The following is a 17,598-nucleotide window of genomic DNA, read 5'->3' as shown; positions in this document are numbered from 1 at the left end:
GGTGAGCGCGCCCGCAGAGGCACCAGTGCCCCCCACCGCAGGCAGGTCCGCGATTGGACGTCCGCTTGCACCTGACTGCCCGGCTCCCAGAGGGTCAGGTGCTTTCCGCGGAGCGTTTGCGAGGAGGCGTGGGTACGACGGGTGGCGAAAAGTTCCTTTTCTGTGACCCGCCGCGGCGGAACCCCGACCTCGGCGTGGTAGGCGGGGAGCCCCGAGGCGCGGGAGGGCGGTCCGCTCGCGGCCCCGCCCCGACACGCCCCGCCCACCTTTCAGGCCCCGCCCCTCTCCCCAGGCCTGGCGGGCGCCGGCGCCGCCCCTCGTTCCCAGCATGCCGTGCGGCAGCGGCGGCGCGGCGGGCGGAGCCGGGAGGCGGGGAAGCCGTGGCCGTGTGAGCGTGAGGAGCCGCCGCCACCGCCTCCTCACCGTCCTAGTCCTCCTGGGCCCCGGCGTCGCGGGCCGCGCACGGCCCTGGAAGAGACGTCGCCTCCCCTTCCTCCGCCTCCCTCTCGCCGCGCCGCTCCCGCCTCCTCGTCCTGCGCTGCGGGCTCAGGCGGAACCCGGAACGGCCGTCCGCCTCCCCCGCCCTCCGCCGCCTCCTCCTCCTCCTCCTCGGCTTCCTCCTCAGCCCCGGGCCGGAGCGGAGTGTCTGCGGCGACCGGTTCGGGCGGCGACTCGCGCTTCTTCGGGCGGCGGCGCTTGGCCATGTCGTGTCGGGGAAGGTAATGAGCCGCAGAGCCCCGGGGTCTCGGCTGAGCAGCGGCGGCGGCGGCGGCACCAAGTACCCGCGGAGCTGGAATGACTGGCAACCCAGGTGGGTGACCGGCGCCGAGCCCGCCGCCCGACCTCCCTGCCCCGCCTGGGGCGGGCCGAGGCCTAGGGCCGCGGGGCCGGAGGCGCGGCCTAGGCCCTCCACCCCCCGGGAGCCGGGCGCGGCTTCCTGGGTCTCCTCCCGCCCGAGCTGGGGAGGAAGGCCGCGGGGAGGCGCGGCCTAAGTGCCCCCCAGCCTCCGACTTCTGCCTGGGGCGGGAGCCCTGACCCAGCGCGCCCGGAGGAGGCTCGGGCTTTGGGCTTGGGTCCGGGAGGGTTAAGGAGGAGGCCTGGAGCCGGGTGGGGACGGTTTCCAGTAGCACCACCTCTCCAGTCGGGGAGTCCGGGACCCTCTGTGCTCCCCATTAACTTCCTGGGTCTCTCACTCTGCCAGCCCCACGTGAAAGAGCTCCTTAGACTGCTCTCTCCTGTGACTCCCACGTGTTAATATTTTTGAAAAACCCTGAAGTACAACTAAGGTCCGACTTTGGCTGGGCGTTAGTGGGGCTGGAGATGAGGTCGTGCTAATGGGATCTGGAGCCCACTCTGGTCCTGTGAAATAAAGTTTTTTTTTTTTCCGTGAGTGCAGGGACAGTTTAACTGGTGAACAGCAATTCCTACCTGAGAATGAACTTCGTGGCTACTTAAGAGCAGAGAAATTCTTTTCCTCTCGTATGGAGGATTTGATCTCAGGTGCTTTGGGACTTCGTTGGCTTTGAATATATTGGGACCATTGACTTTAAAAAAAAAAAAAAAATTTAGTTTTCGTGTCTAATATTCAGAGACTGGGATTTAACCCAGTGCCTAGAAGAACTCCCTAAGTTTATATACATGCATTTGAGCATTAGTCGATTCATGGAGCTTTCATACGTTGGAGCACACTTGCATTTCAATTGTCCAGAAATTGGACAGATAAATGTAAAGTGCACACGTTGCTGGGATGTCCTTTTGCTTCCTGATAATCACACCTATTTCAGCAGCGTTTAGAAGTAAAGAATTTGGTAAGGTGTTGGAATTTTAAGACTTGATAGAAAAATCAAAATAATCTTTGGCTCACGGGTGATACACCTTGTTTTTATTAATATGCTCTCCTAGATACTTTGTCAGGTGAGAACTGATGTATATAACTAGGTGACTTAAAAAAATTAATGCTTGAATCTAGAATTGAGATGTTAATTAAAATTTTTTTTTTTTTGTTTAAAAAACAGCTTTGATTTGTGAGTAAGTTAAATAAAATCGGTTGTCTAGTATTCTGTAATTGACATGCTTGGTTTTCATTTTTATCTAAATGTGTGCAATTTGATTTTAGGTGTTCAGTGTATTAGGTGATAAATGAACTTGAGTTTGACATTTCAGAGCTCTCCTTTAACAATGGGGTTTTCCATGGCTTTTCAGTATTGTGATTGGTACATATAAGAGAAATTAGCAATTCTTTAGAGGGTCTAAAATGCACTTCCCAAATAGTTGCAGAGCTTTTGGAAAATAAGATGTAGCTTGTAGTTCTAAATAAATGGAGTAGTAGAGTTGCACCCACATACTGGTGTCCTCTGTTGTTTCTTTCATGCGCTTTATTTCTTGGAGTGTGTATTGATGGGGGGATGGGAGAGGATGAAAGCTTTCTTTGGAGCTGTGTGCTGTAACAGTCTCAGAACTTAATGCCTAGGTGGATGATACTGTGAAATGCACTTGGTTACATGGAGTAACAGTTTAGGATATTGGAAATACTTGATTTTCTCTCCTTGTTGAGGGAAAGAGACAAATGGACACATCCCATAATGTGATTTATTTGCAAGGTCACCATAGTAGATTTGTTAAATAGCCAATTTAAAAAAAAAAAAAAAGTAGATGTTTGCCAAGTCAGATTTTTCATAAGTTAAATGAGGTTTTTCTATCCCTTCTCTTCAGAAAGATGACAGGCTCTAGGTAACTGACAGAATGGAGGCTGATCTTCCCACTTGTTTAACTATTTTGACTTTAAAAAAAATTGTTTGTCTTTTCTGTGCCCTTTCTTTTCTGTTTTTTTTTTTTTTTAACTTTGGTTCTGTTTCTTCGATTTAGGCTTTTGAGCAAGTGGGTCTAAAAAATTATTGTCAGCTTCTTTTAGTATTAGTTTGCCAGTTAGTCTGGCAAGTGAGTCTATCATGGCCATACAGAATTCTTCACACATTTTGACAGGAAATGTTCTAGATGGCAGACTACACTAATGTTGTGTGGTAACAGAGCAAGCCCACTAGGAACATGTCTTTATAGACTGGCTTAAAGTCTGTCTTCCTTTTTATTCACTGTACTCAACATTTAAGAGTGGTTAGGCAAATGAGTGGTATTAGGTCATTTTTATTATTTGAAATCTGTGGTTCTGCACATGTAAAATTGAGGTGGTTTTGAAATCACTTTTTTTTTTTTTTTTATGGAGGAACAGGAAAGGTGGCTTTTTATCACAAAGAAATGCCGGACCCGTGAAGATGGTTTGCCTTTTTCCTTCCATCACTGCCAGTAGCCAAACTGTCATTTTCCTGGATTTATTTTGAACAGTCAAGATAGAGATCAGAGTGATATGTTTTAAAATTAAATGTGTAATTGGTTGTATATTTTAATATTCTTAAATGACATTGGTTGATTTAAAGTTAAAAAAAGCATAAGATAGCATGTGGGTCATCAGAAAATAAGTAGACTTTACTTCTGTACTTGGGAGTCTTAGCATTTTATTCATTTAACGGGTATATTGGATGTCTTGTGGTACTCAAGTTTGTGAACTTTCTTTTCTTTTTTTTTTTTTTTTAGAGGAGTTCTTGTCACATTGTTTAGGCTGGTCTCAAATTCTAGATTCTCCTGCATCAGCCTTCGGTGTAACAGATTACAGGGGCATATAACTATGCTCAGCTATTTCTAGACTTCCAAATGGATGAAACCTCATGTTAGACATATCTTCTGTTTTTGGTAGAATGGAGACAGATCATAGTTCTCAAAAGTACAAATATCTTTATTTTCCACCCAACAGATAAAAAAATGGAAGCGTTGTGAAATTAGAAGAGTCAGTTACTTGTATGTTTGATGTGAGAACCTGGATTTTTAAAACCATAGTTGTCACTCTATCTTTTATGCATTTGTACTGATATCCTTAGGTACATAATATAATGAAATACATAAAGGATAAAGTTTAATAGAGTTACATATTTTATAGATATAAGTGTGAACTTTAAATAGAATTTCATGATTACACCTTCCCTCACCCACCTCTGGTGAGATATGGTTTCTCTGTGTTGCCCAGGCTGTTGAGTGTTGAATGGGGGATGGTATGTTTTTATTACAAATCAACTTTCCTCGGGAAACATTTGGCAGTTTATTTTTTTTTTTAAATATATTTTTTAAGTTGTAGATGGACACAATACCTTTTTGTTTTTTTATGTGGTGCTGAGGATGGAACCTAGTGCCTCACGGGTACTAGGCAAGTGCTCTACCACTGAGCCACAACCCCAGCCCCTGGCAGTTATAGCTTTAATCCTTTTTTCCTCAATCTGTTTCAGTTCCTTTTAAAAATGGGAGTATAATTGAAAGTTTATTTTCTTTTTTTAAATGGCAGGAGATTATGAAATACTAATCAGTAAAAAAATGTTCTAATTATTAAATATTACTTTTAAAACTGCTGTTTTCAAAAACATTATAGGTTAGTTTTGGAAATGAAAAAGTTTTAAAATGGCAAAGCATATGAATATTTTTTTTTTTTTCAAAGAAAGGATACTTTTTTTTTTTTTTTTAAGAGGGGGGGAGAGAATTTTTTAACATTTATTTTTTAGTTTTTGGCGGACACAACATCTTTTTTGTATGTGGTGCTGAGGATCGAACCCGGGCCGCACGCATGCCAGGCAAGCGCGCTACCGCTTGAGCCACATCCCCAGCCCAGCATATGAATATTGTATTATGATTTTTGGTATACTTGTTTTTATTTGTCATGTATGTGATGAATAGAGTTTAAAACCTGGAGTGTTAGAGGAGGGAAAGCTATACAGTTGAGTAGTGGGCCTGTACGATTTTGAGAGTAAATTTTATAATAGAAGACGGTAAAAATAAGGCAAACTGCAAGTTGTCCTTGGTAAAAAATTGTTTGGCTAGAGGTTTGGGGTACTTGTGAGGAGTGGTGCAAATAAAGAATGAAGCTAAAGAGCTACAGTGGAACCATGTAGGTCTGGAATCTTGGTTTAAGGATGTTTGCAATGACTTTAGAGAACATTGAAGTTTTACCAGCAGGGAAGTGGCATAATTTAGGAAGATTAAATCTAGTTGCTTCTTGGCAGGGGCAAGCGGGGGGGAGTGAGAGAGAGAGAGAGAGAGTGTGTGTGTGTGTGTGTATATGTGTATGTATGCACACACATTCCACACAGTTGGTTGGAGACAGTTGTACAGTCTAGACAAGAGGTTGCTACTAAGGACCTGAGTCCTATGTTTTATAATTCACAGTTTAAATTTTAGACAACAGTATTCAATTCAATATATGGGAATTTATGTAAGCAAAAGCTTTTCATTTGTTACCTGGTATTGGTTGAGAATGATCACTAAAGTGATCCTTTTTATCTGCTTACTCTTCACTTTGCCTTAGAACACTTATATGAAATGTCATACCTGTGAAGTGGAGTGTGTGTGGTCTACGATTCTTTTGGAAACACTAAATTCTCACAACTCTAGGATTTTCTGCCTTCACTCTCTCCTGTACAGTAGGCACTTGTTTACTTTCCTTTTCTTTCCTTACCCTAATTACCTAAAATAAATTCCTGAAATTTCATTCACTGAACCATCCGTATGGATTTCCACAGTTTCCTGTCTTTTCATATTGTTATTTTGGTTACCTGTCTTTGGCTATCTTAGTTTCCTCAGAGCCTTATTTATTTTTATGGTGCTGGGGATTGCCTTGTGTATACTTGGCAAGTACTCTACCACTGAGCTACATCCTCTGACCACCCATTTTATTTTTGGATAATAAAATGTACCTCTTCTTATAGCGGCTTAAGAGCAAAGAGTGCAGAAATATTGTGATTTAAGTCCTATATGAAATGGTCCAGTTTATTATATGTATCTATTTTTTTAAATGTAGAGTGTAACCTATTCATAGAATTTGCTTACACAGTGATATTTGGTTTTCTTTTTTTTTTTTTTTTTGTTGTTGTTGTTTTATTTTGGTACTGAAGAATTAACCCTGGGGTGCTTTACCACTGAGCCGTATCCCCAGCCTTTAAAAAAAAAAAAAAAAAAAAAAAAAAAAAAAATATATATATATATATATATATATATATATATTTATTTATTTAGAGATACAGTCTTGCTGAGGCTGGCTTTGAACCGTTGAACCTTCTGCCTCAGCTTTCCGAGCCACTGGGATTACAGGTGTATATCAATCAGAAATATTTGGTTTTCTATGGTTAGTTCTCCATCTTGTGTATAAAATTTACACACACACATTCACACATACAGGTCTTAATTAAATCTAGTAAATTTGACAGATATATACTTTTGTAACCTTTACCCCAGTCAATAGAGATACAGGGACTGGGGATGTAGCTCAGTGATAGAGTGCTTGGGTAGCATGCACAAGGTCCTGAATTTTACCTCTAGCACTGAGGGGGCAGGGGGAGACAGAGAGACAGACTTCTCCAAGTCACTGGAATTATAATCATGTGCTACTGTGCCCAGCTTCAGATATATTTCTGTTGTTCCTCTTTTACTGTAAATATTGCTAATTTACTTGGGGTTTCTGAAGATTTCTGTGGTTTCAGATGGTAGACTCACCATTAGCACTTTAAGGTATATGAGTCCTGGAATACAAAGGAGCTCCTCTACTTGGCTGAGTTTATTCCTATGAGCTACAGGTTTTTGGACCCCTCTGCATTCTGTAGGTACTCACTGTGGCTTTGCTCTGCTTTTCATGTTCTCTGGCATCCAAACTTGTGCTTCTTTGAGCCCTACCCTGCTACCTCTGTCTTCTGTGATCTCCTTTCTTTCCAAATCTTGCAACAGATCTACAATGGAAGTGAACGTATTTAGCATTTAAGTTATCCATTTTGTTCCCCCAATTAGTTTAGGTCCCTGGGATCTGAGGCTGAGTAATTTCCCCCTGCTTTCATGTCTTACTTGCTCTAATGCACTCCCCAAGCTCATTCCTGCCATAGGGCCTTTGCACATGCTATTCTTCTTCTACAAAATATAACCTTGATATGTGTATGGATCTTATATAATTGTTTTACTTCTATATCCCCTCCTACCTTACTCATGCATAAGTATGGAGTCTATATTTATTTGAGTGTCTTTCCTCAAGTAAATACAGTTTTCCCTTGGTATCTGCAGAGGGACTAGTTCCAGGACTCATCTGGGATACCCAAATCCTCAGATGCTTAAGTCCCTTATGTAAAAATGGGATAGTATTTACATATAACTTAGACACATCCTCTTGTATACTTTAAATCATCACTAGATTACTTATAATACCTCATATAATGTAAATGCTGTAAATATTCTACTGTATTGTTTAGGGAATAGTGACAAGAAAAAACTGTACAGATGCAGGTTTTTTCCCTCATATCTTTTTGGTGGTGGATTGGTAGAATCAGAACGTGGAATATGCAAGTTTGTTTCTTATTTTCAGCTGGCTCCAGAGTTTACAACACAGTTACTATAGGGGGCTTTTTGAGGGAAACTGTTCCTCTTGTAGCAGGCTGGTTAGCCTGAGGCAGCAACTTATAGCTGATTGAGCAGGTTCAAAGGGACCTTGGTGTAAAGGACTGGGGTGGCCAGATATTTTACAGAAGAAAGAATATAGTAATTTAAGATTCATAGGTTTTATCCATCTTGAAAAACATCTTGCTCATATATTTAAAGTTCCTTTGCACATTGGCCTCTCATATCTATTTTATCTGTGTGAACATTATTTAAAGAGTTTAATCACTAAAAGACAAGTTCTGGGTTGAGGCTTCTGGCATTCTATTAGAATGCCTGTGGGGGAAAAAACTTCTTGACAGTTGTGCACCTGCAGATTGGGGGGTTGAGACCCAAATTTCCCAGAATCAACAGATTTCTAAACATAGTTATTTCTTTGTATTAATTTTCATTCCCTTTAGAAAAAGGAGATTAAATTCCTGTTAGAAACTTTGGAGGTTAATTTTGCTCTTCATATTATTTACAGTATATCTGAGAACTTGATTCTTTCCTAATTAGATGAGTAAAAAGTCCCAAAGATGATCATCAGTATCATAAGAATTAATATATTTAGAGATATAAATATAATTGAAGAAAAAGAAGTCCTGGAATTTCTTTCCTAAAAAGATCTATCTCATTTCTTGCCTTTGTTGTTCTTTGTAGAAATGTGAAGAAAAAATGAAAATGTAGCAGGTTTCCCAGCATCAAGCCTCTGAAATTAGAGATATAGTTTTTATTTATTCGTCTGGTTTTAAAGGAATCAACTTTTTAAAGGAATTACAGGTTGCATTGTTTTCAAAGGACTTGAGTTAAGATTCTAGTAAAATTGGCTGTTGTATCAATAGCATTTTCATGCATAGTGTCTTGTTCATTTCTTGAAAATACTGAAATTATAATTGATTTTTTAGTTAATAGTGTGTGTAATCAGTTCACCGGCTTTGTAAAGTCAGTGTTTTGAGCAGGACGTGGTAGTGCATGCCTGTAATCCTAGCTATTCAGGAGGCTGAGACAGGAGGTTTGGAGGCTGCCTAGGCAACTTAAGCAGATCTTGTCTCAAAATAAAGAAATAAAAAGAGCTGAGGATGTCAACCAGTGGCCCTGGGTTCAGTTCCCAGTACCACAAATAAACAAACAGATAAAACCAAAGTTTTGTAAAAGAAGCCTTTTATTTAAAGTGGTCTTTGTTGTGTAGTTACTATAATGTTAATATTCCCTTTGTTTTTACTGTAATCTTTGAGGATATAAAAATTGCATCATTATTACTATTTCCCTGTTGTAAGTTAATATTATTTTTAATTGGCATTCTAACTGTACACATTTATGGAGAACAGTACAGTGTTTGAATATATGTATACAATGCATATAATGTGGGCTGTCACCCCTCACTTAAAATTCTTAGATATTTGAAATGTATTCCTAGTTATTTTGAAATATACATTGAGTATAACCACCCTGCTGTGCAATATATTTTGAAACTACTGCTTTTTGAAACTTTGTATCCTTTGACCAACACTTTCCCATCCCTCTTAGTTAGTCTATTTAAAAGCTTGCTGTTTTAACATTGGAGAAATTACAAATAGAACCTAGGTGTTTTAGATCCTCACTCAGATTTGTTTAACAGTGCTGGGGATCGAACCCAAGGGCACTCTACTGCTGAACTTCACCCCTAGCTCTATTTATGTATGTGTGTATGTATAAATTCCAAGACAGTTAAAAAAAAAAAAAAAAAGTGCCTCCTTTAAGTTGGGGGAAGTTTGGCCTGGAACTGTGGTCTTATTGCCTCAGCCTCCTAAGCCATTGTAGTTACAGGCATGCACCACCATGCCTAGCTTAAGTGTCTTTATTTTTAAGAATGTGTCCATATATTTGCATCGATTCTTCACAAATATTTATCTTAGGAGAAGTTGGTGTCATGAAAATAATAGTAGATTAAGAATGGGAAGACAGGGCTGGAGTTGTGGCTCAGAGGTAGGGTGCTCGCCTAGCATGGGTGAGGCATTGGGGTGGATCCTCAGTACCATATAAAAATAAAATAAAGGTATTGTATCTACCTACAACTAAAAAGTAAATGTTTTTTTAAAAATGGGAAGACAAAGATTTTTTGCATTGGCACTAGAACCTGTACCTCTGAGGACGTAATTCTTGAGATCTGAAGGTGAAAGTTTGAGGGTTAAAGATAATGTTTGGGAAATTACTTTCAAAATTATTAAGGAGCTGTGCCAGTGCTACATAAGTTGCTGTGTCTGGATCAGAATCTTTTCCTGGTAGAGTGTTTTCCTAGCATGCATGAGAACCACCTTCCCTCCCTAACACCACAGGGGGAACACAACAGCAGCAGCAAAACCTTCCTGAATTATCTTTTTCCTACGAAGATTTTAAAAATTACTACACACATGCACACATGCATACACATGCACACACATGCACAAGTTCAGATTTCATTTTTCTCCTCTCAATATAAAAGTATATGTGAATGTGGGGCTGGGGTTGTGGCTTAGCAGTAGAGTGCTTGCCTGGCAAGTGCAAGGTCCTGGGTTCGATCCTCAGCACCACATAAAAATAAATAAACAAAATAAAGGTATTGTGTCCCAACTGCAACTAAAAAAATAAATATTAAAAAAAGTATATGTGAATGTAGCTTATACAAATTTTGCAAAATTTGTGTCAAGTTTTTTAGAGGACACATGGAATGGAATCTCATAATTGTTAAATTTCTTGTTAAGTATGACTTATATGCATATTTTGAAAAAATGTGGTGGGTATAGAATTAATTGTGCCCTAGTATGGTGGTTCTCTGTCATCATTTCCTAGTGTGCATCCATAAACTACGCCTATTTCAAGTTGGCTAGTGAGGATTGTCTTCGTAGATCTTCATGATCCTTTTTTTTCTTCTTTTACTATTCTTACTTTAAGAATTTACTACCAACCGAAATCATAAGCAGCAAAAATAATCTCATTTCTGTGACTATTTGGATATTTTGAGGAGCAAGTACAGGTGATATTAAATAGAGAAAGGGTAGCAGGGCACAAGACTGCTGCCTGTAATCCAAGCTATTTGGGAGGTTGAGGCAGGAGGATCCAGAGTTTGAAGCCAGCTGAGGAAACTTAGCCAGATTCTGTCTCAAAATAGAAACTAAAAAGTGCTGGGGATATAGCTTAGTAGTAGAATACCCTTGGATTCAATCCCCCCCCCCCCCCACACACACACACAAAACAATAAGAAAAAGAAAATGAATAAGTTATTCCCAATTCACTTAAGACGCATTCAAGACCAGTGAAACTCACCAAAATACCTGAACATAAGTGGATTCTAGACTAAGAAAAATAATGGGTAAACATATTTGAAAGATAAATAATAGTATTAAATTATCTTAATTTTTGGAAAAGTATAGTCATTTGAAATGGATAAATCATTTCTGCTTCTTCAAGTGTGCCCATATCTTCATCTTTTTATAATTGCTTTCTGTTATGGATTTTTGTTTTATTGTAAATATTCCTTTTTTCCTAATGCAATATTATTTCTTAGAGATTTTTTAAAAATAAAATTGTCACAACATAAAAAAATAAAAAGAAAGGGTAGGTTGTACTTTGCTAACTTTTGCTATACAGTTAGAATTTAAGAACTAATTCTGAGAATATCAGCTAAATGTTGAATTATTTTTTCTTGTCTAGTGTATATATACGTATTTTAATTTAATTTTGTTAGAGTAGAAAGGATGCCAAAATCATGGAAAGATTGTACTGTGTCCTGTAATAGTTTTAAGTACTTTGGGGGAAGAGGGAGAACCCACTTGTATCTCTAGACTAATGAAATTTTATATTAATATAAGAATGTATATACAGGATTAAGCAATCATAAGATTTTGGTTCTATTTTAAATTGTAGTATTATAAATTTACTTAAAATGAGTAAAGGATTGGTATCTTCTGAGAAACTTCATTTCTAGAAACATTGATTTTTCTCTTGTTGTAAAAGTTACTTATTTTAAACCTCCTAAATCAGTCTGATTGAAGAATTATGAACAATAACCAAAAAAAGGATGGCACATAATACCTTCTAGGTGTACATGATTTTTAAAGTGTTTCATAGTTTTCTTAAACTTCAGGCTAAGTAAAAATACCTCAGTAAATTTTTGGCTACTGCTGAGTACAGTGGGAACATTATTTCTCTGGCTCTGATTGCTGCTTACTAGTATTTTTCAGTAGTTACCAAAAATGTCTTCATTATTTTGTTAAAGTTAGAAAAATAGTGATTATTTGAAAAGTATCTTTCTCAAAAGTTGATTTATGATATCATATCTTTTTGTTTTGTTTGGTACCAGGGATTGAACCCAGGGGTGCTTAACCACTGAGCTACATCCCAGCCCTTTTTACTTATTTTGAGACAAAGCTTTGCTAAGTTGCTGAGGTTGGCTTTAAACTTGCAGTTCTCCTGCCTCAGCCTCCTGAGTGATTGGGATTATAGATGGGCATCCCTTTGTCTAACTGACATATCTTTGGAAATTTAGCCGAGACCTTATTTATCTATTTTAAGTTGTATATGGACACAATACCTTTATAATATTTATTTTTTTATTTTTTATTTTTTTGGCGGACACAACATCTTTGTTTGTATGTGGTGCTGAGGATCGAACCCGGGCCGCACGCATGCCAGGCGAGCGCGCTACCGCTTGAGCCACATCCCCAGCCCAATATAATATTTATTTTTATGTGCTGCTGAGGATTAAACCCAGTGCCTCTCACAATGCTGGGCAAGTGCTCTACCACTGAGCTAAAACCCTGGCTCAACCTTATTTAGTTTTAAACAGTAGGAAATGCCTATTTCAGGAACATCCCTGAAAAAAAGATGCTGATGCTTAAGTAGATCAGTTTACCTCGAATATTTAATCTGATTGAAAGTAGCATGTTTCTTGACCGTTTATTGTTTAACAGTGTCCTAAGCCTGTTTTCTCCTCAGAATATGTAAGAGGTGTCTGGTAGGAATTACTGAGGATGTTGAAAGAAATCAGAGTCCTTTTAAAAATTTGCTTGCTATCTTACTATAATTCCAATGGTGAAGTTGGAAATAGAACCCCAAGGTATTTTGGATTCTTCTCTCAGAAGTATTTATATTTTAAGAGGACTGGGGTCATGCTTACTTTGAAAACATCCTCTAGATATTTCTGGTAATGTCTTCCTCTTTGTAGAGAATTAGTGATGTGGAATATAAAATTCCGTAAGTGACTTTTCATGTCTGCCATGGCTTTTAACGATGTTGCGTGTGAAAGGATGCAACTGCAGTTGCAGGCTAGAATATTGCTCTCTTGGCGCCACCATCTGTGGGGGTATCCCAATCCCATATTGTGACAATAACAACTCACTTGACTGTAGTTTTCTTTAAGAGCATATATGTCCAAATTACATGATATTTGTTTTTCTTAATATGTTAGAAGTGTTTTTTGGTGACCCTATCATTTTTCTTGACCATATTGAACTGTGAAAAAAGTAATGTTACCTGTTACAAAGCACATTTAGTATTTATTTGTTTATGGAATTGGGGAACTCACAGGCACTGTACCACTGAGCTACATGCCTAGCGCCCCACTAACCTTTTTTTTTTTTTTTTTTATTTTAATACAGGGTTTCACCAAGTTGTCAATGTTGGTCTTTAACTTAATGATCCTCTTGCCCCAGCCTCCTGTGTTGCTGTCTGAACAAGCCTGTGCCATTGCACTTGACTAGCACATTTAATTTTAAGAGCCCTTTGTACATTTTAGGATTATTTTTTAAAGAGAAGATTTAAAATATGTAGTAATTAGAAAATCTTTTAAACATGTCAGTCCCTTGGGGTGTGCTTGAATTTGTTTGCTAGAGGAATTTTATAAGAATAACTTTATAGTCATTATTTGCATATTTTTACGCCTTTGAAGATGGTTACATGCTTTTTGTTTGTTAATAAAAGCACTCTGCCTTTTCCCTGGTTATAGAGGCCCAGTCTGTTTTAGAGACTCCTCTTTTAAGATTCCCACAGTGTAATTCTTAGTGATTCATAACTTCTCTGTCCTGAAAGGCTGTTTGGCATTTAACTGGAAAACCTTGGGTGTGTGTGTGTGGGGGGCCTTTCTTTGTAGATTTTTCAGTCTTTTTTGTCCTCCTTGTAGTGGAGAGGTCATAGAGTAAAAGATTTCCTTTCAACCTTGGCAATTTCCCAGGCTAAAAGGGATGTTTCTAGAGTACTTCCAGGACTTGCTGACAAAAGAGGAAGATAAGCAATTCAAATGAAAGCCAAAGCAGGGTATCTTTGGGGTTAAAAATAAAGGCGGGGAGAAAGTCAAATCCATTTGGTTGACTTTAGGTGAATAATTACTTAGTCATAAACTTATTTTTGTGAAAGGAACACTGGATTCATATTTATATTGTAGATTAGATATATACCAGGTTTTATAACTAGCAATAATATTCTCAGTACCTAGTAAGATGAATTTATGCAGTTGAGGTAGAGTGTCAGAATACTTAAATACCTAAATTAGCAGTGGATTTCATGTCTCCGTCACAGCTCATGATTTTCTAATTTTACCAGCTTAATGCTTTGACTCTGTTTAAATTTTTTGCATTATCTTTCCATGGTTAGTTACTGAGAATTTAGCCAGAGTTTTAGAAGCTGTCAAAATAGACAATAAGGGGTCTGGGGTTGTGGCTCAGCAGTAGAGCATTCGCCTAGTCCGTGCAAGGCCTTGGGTTTGTTTGTTCCTCATCGCCACATAAAAATAAATAAAATAAAGGTATTGTGTCCAACTGCAACTAAAAAACAGTATTAAAAAATAGGCAATAAATATTAGAATTTATAGTTTATTCTTTAAAAAAAAGACTAAATGCTGTATGGACTATCTTAGGCATTTTTCACTCATTGACAGAATAAAATTACTGTTCTAGAAATTTAGAACTTTTTATGATATATTAGTATAGATGACAGTTGTCTTTTAGTAGTATGTTTCTTTTTGTACCTTAGCTAGGTTAATCCTTTTTTGAGTCTTAGCTTCCAGCTGTTTATGTACTTGATTAATTCAGATCCCAGTAATCTGGCTTCATCGGAAACAGTGATTTTAAGCTAGTGCTACATTTTTTGCTTTTCCATTTAGAGTGGCTAAATATGGTAGGCAATATAAGACATGAAATGCTGAATTATTAAAAGTAAATGATGTATTTTACTTATATTTTATATCTTTAACTGTACAGAAAGCTTTTGTGTGTGTGTGTGTGTGTGTGTGTGTGTGTGTGTGTGGGTGGGTGGTGCTGGGAATTAGACCCAGGGAATCCTGCATGTTAGGTAGGGGCTCTACCACTGAGGTACCTCCCCAGCCCAAGAAAGGCATTTCTTTTAAAGTCAGGTTTTTGAGGTATAATTTACATGCTGTATAGTTCTTTCAGTTTTGACAAATGCATATAGTAGTGTAACTACTACCGCCACAACCAAACTATAGCCATTCCCCCCAAATTTCCTTGTGTCCTTTTGTAGTCAGTTTCTACCTATGCCAGGTCATTTTTTTTTTCTTTTCAAGAAAGTCACAGATGGGGGAAGGGGGTAGATAGCTCTGGTGCACACTCCTGAGCCTGAAGCAGGAGGATTGCAAGTTCAAGATCAGCTTCAGCAAATTAGCAAGGCCCTAATTAAATTAGGGAGACCCTGTCTTTAAAATAAAAAATAAAAAGGCTGTGGGTGTAGCTTAGTGGTTGAGTGTCCCTGAGTTCAATTCCCACTAACACCCCCCCCCCCCTTTCCAAAAAGGTCATGGTTAAGTTTTTTTTTTTTTTAATTATTGTAAATGTACATAAATTTACTACTTTTAAATTTATTGGTATTAAGTACATTCATGATGTTGCACAGTCTTCAGTACAGTCTAGTTCCAGAACTTCTGTTGTTCCCAAATGAAAACCCTGTACCCATTAAGAATTTGCTCCTCATTTTCTTTCTCCCAATCCCTGATAACCACAGTCCTACTTTATCTATTTACCTATTCATGTAAATGGAAGCATATAATGTATGTTCTTTTGTGTCTAGCTTGTTTCACTTAGTCTAATCACCCATGTTGTAGAATGTGTCAGTACTTCATTCTTTTTATAGCTAAATAATAATCCATTGTATAGATATACTACATTTGTTTACTATTCTTCCGTTAAGGGACACGTGTTTTCTCCCTCTTGACTAATGCAGTGGAGATTTGTGTTCAAATTTCTATTTGAACACTTGTTTTCAGTCCTTTTGGGCATATAACTAGGACCGAATTTGTTGGGTTACATGATAATTCTCTGTTGAGCTTTTTGAAAGATGGCCAACCTGATTTCTAAAGTGACTTTGTGATTTTACATACCAACCGGCAATGTCTGAAGGCTCTAGTTCTTCCACATCTTCACAAAAACCTGTTATTTTCTATTTTGTTTTAAGCTATGATTATATTGGTGGATGTGAAGTGTTTTCTCCTAGTGGTTTTGATTCGCATTCCCCAAATCACTAATACGTTGAACATCTTTTTATGTGCTTATTGGCCACTTGTATATCTTTTTTTTTTTTTTTTTTTTTTGAGAAATGATAATTAAAGTGTTTTTTCTCTTTTGAAATTTTTGTTTTTTTATCTTTTTGTTGAGCTATGACTTCTTCATATGTTTTGGATACTAGGCCTGTATAAGATGTCTGATGCACATATTTTCTTTGATTTTTGTGAGTTGTCTTTTTACTCCCTTGATAGTGTCCTTTGTACAAAAGTAAGGTTTAAAAATGCATATTATGTAGATTTTTAAAACTCAGAATACATTTAAATATATTGATGGGCTGCCACTTTATATTTCTGGCCTCTTTTTTAACTTAAAAGAGAAAACTTTTACTTAAACAGTCATAATGGCTTTGGAATTACCACCAATCGTCTACTTTCCTACCCTTTCCTCTGCTTTTCATACAGCAGCTTTTATGTTCAATTCTCCTGAAAGGTGATTGGCATAAAGTAGTACTTTCTGCCTTCAGTAGTAAGGTGTCAAGCAAGAGAGCAAATTGAAACTAGTGTGTAACTACAAGACTCTGAACCAGTATGGGACACATTTTGTGTGCTCTGAGTTTGGCGAATGAATTAAGTGATGAGATTTCTTCTGAAACTGCAGAGCATTTTATATCCCTTATTTAAATTAACAGCTTATACAAGCTAGTGTATTTTTATGTTATTTGAGGGTTGGAACCATCTCAGTTCATCTTTTGGATTTTATTTTTTTCTAGTCCTGGGGATCAAAGGTCTTGTGTGTACTAAGGCAAGTGCTATAGCACTGAAATATACCCCAAGCCCAAAAATGTTGTTGATTTTGATAGAAGGTTTTGAAGAGGAAATGTGGGTTGCAAGTTGAATTTTATAGAAAAGTTAGTGGCATGTTAGGCTCAACTGAATTCGAGTGGAGAGAAAGGTCTCAATGAAAATGGGCAATTGTTTAGTCAGTAAATAATTTTGTATGCCGCCTAGGCAGTGGGGAACAATAATAAGCAAAGCTAACAGGCCCCCCTGCCCTTGCAGTGTTTACAGTATTGTAAAAGAACACAGTTAAATGAATGTTTCAAATGATGTAAGAGGTAAGGGAAACTGTTAGGCTCTCTGATGGAGCATATGTAGCAGATACTCTGAGTCAACTTCAGGAATCAGAAGATTTCCCAAAAAGGTTGGGGCATGAGGGATAAAAAGAAAGCTAGGGTTGGTGAGGGGCCATGGCAATGCTATTTGAGGCTGGCAGAGACGGAGCAAGGTGAGTCTAGGCATTGAAAAGTTAGAATGCATGGGGTATAGAATTACAAGAAATGATTGGTAGAGATTTAGCTGAAAAGTGAAGCAAAGTATATAGGATGGTAAGGGCCAGTGGGAGAATTATTTTTGTGCAGTGTGCCGGAAAGATGGGCCAGACATGATGTGCCGGTGGGGTACATACTACCATCAGCATGGATTGCAGGGGCAGATACAAATGGAAAGGATCTCTAGAGGGCTAGAGAATAGGCTTTAAAAGACTCCAAGATTTGCTGGCTTGATAGAAGAAACTAAAGGGGCCTGAAAAAGTAGGACCAGAAAGGGAAGAATCCATTTGCCTCACACTTTTAGGATCTGAC

The 17,598-nt window shown here is 38.4% G+C and overlaps 1 protein-coding gene across 3 annotated transcripts in view; it reads left to right on the top strand.

Annotated features, from left to right (window-relative positions):
- Positions 1 to 350: 350 nt before the first annotated feature.
- Smg1 (SMG1 nonsense mediated mRNA decay associated PI3K related kinase) overlaps positions 351 to 17,598 on the top strand; it is a 97,179-nt gene continuing 79,931 nt past the window's right edge. For 2 of the 3 annotated variants that reach the window (XM_027940968.2, XM_071605464.1), the window contains exon 1: positions 351 to 811. In XM_027940968.2, the coding sequence (XP_027796769.1) occupies positions 723 to 811 (89 nt within the window). In that variant the 5' untranslated portion in view covers positions 351 to 722. The remainder of the gene's footprint in view (positions 812 to 17,598) is intronic. The other variant, XM_071605465.1, reaches the window with a different exon arrangement.

Source organism: Marmota flaviventris, chromosome 19 (genome assembly GCF_047511675.1).
Source record: "Marmota flaviventris isolate mMarFla1 chromosome 19, mMarFla1.hap1, whole genome shotgun sequence".
NCBI classification, from domain to species: Eukaryota; Metazoa; Chordata; class Mammalia; order Rodentia; family Sciuridae; genus Marmota; species Marmota flaviventris.
This window is presented reverse-complemented; position numbering and strand designations above follow the sequence as displayed.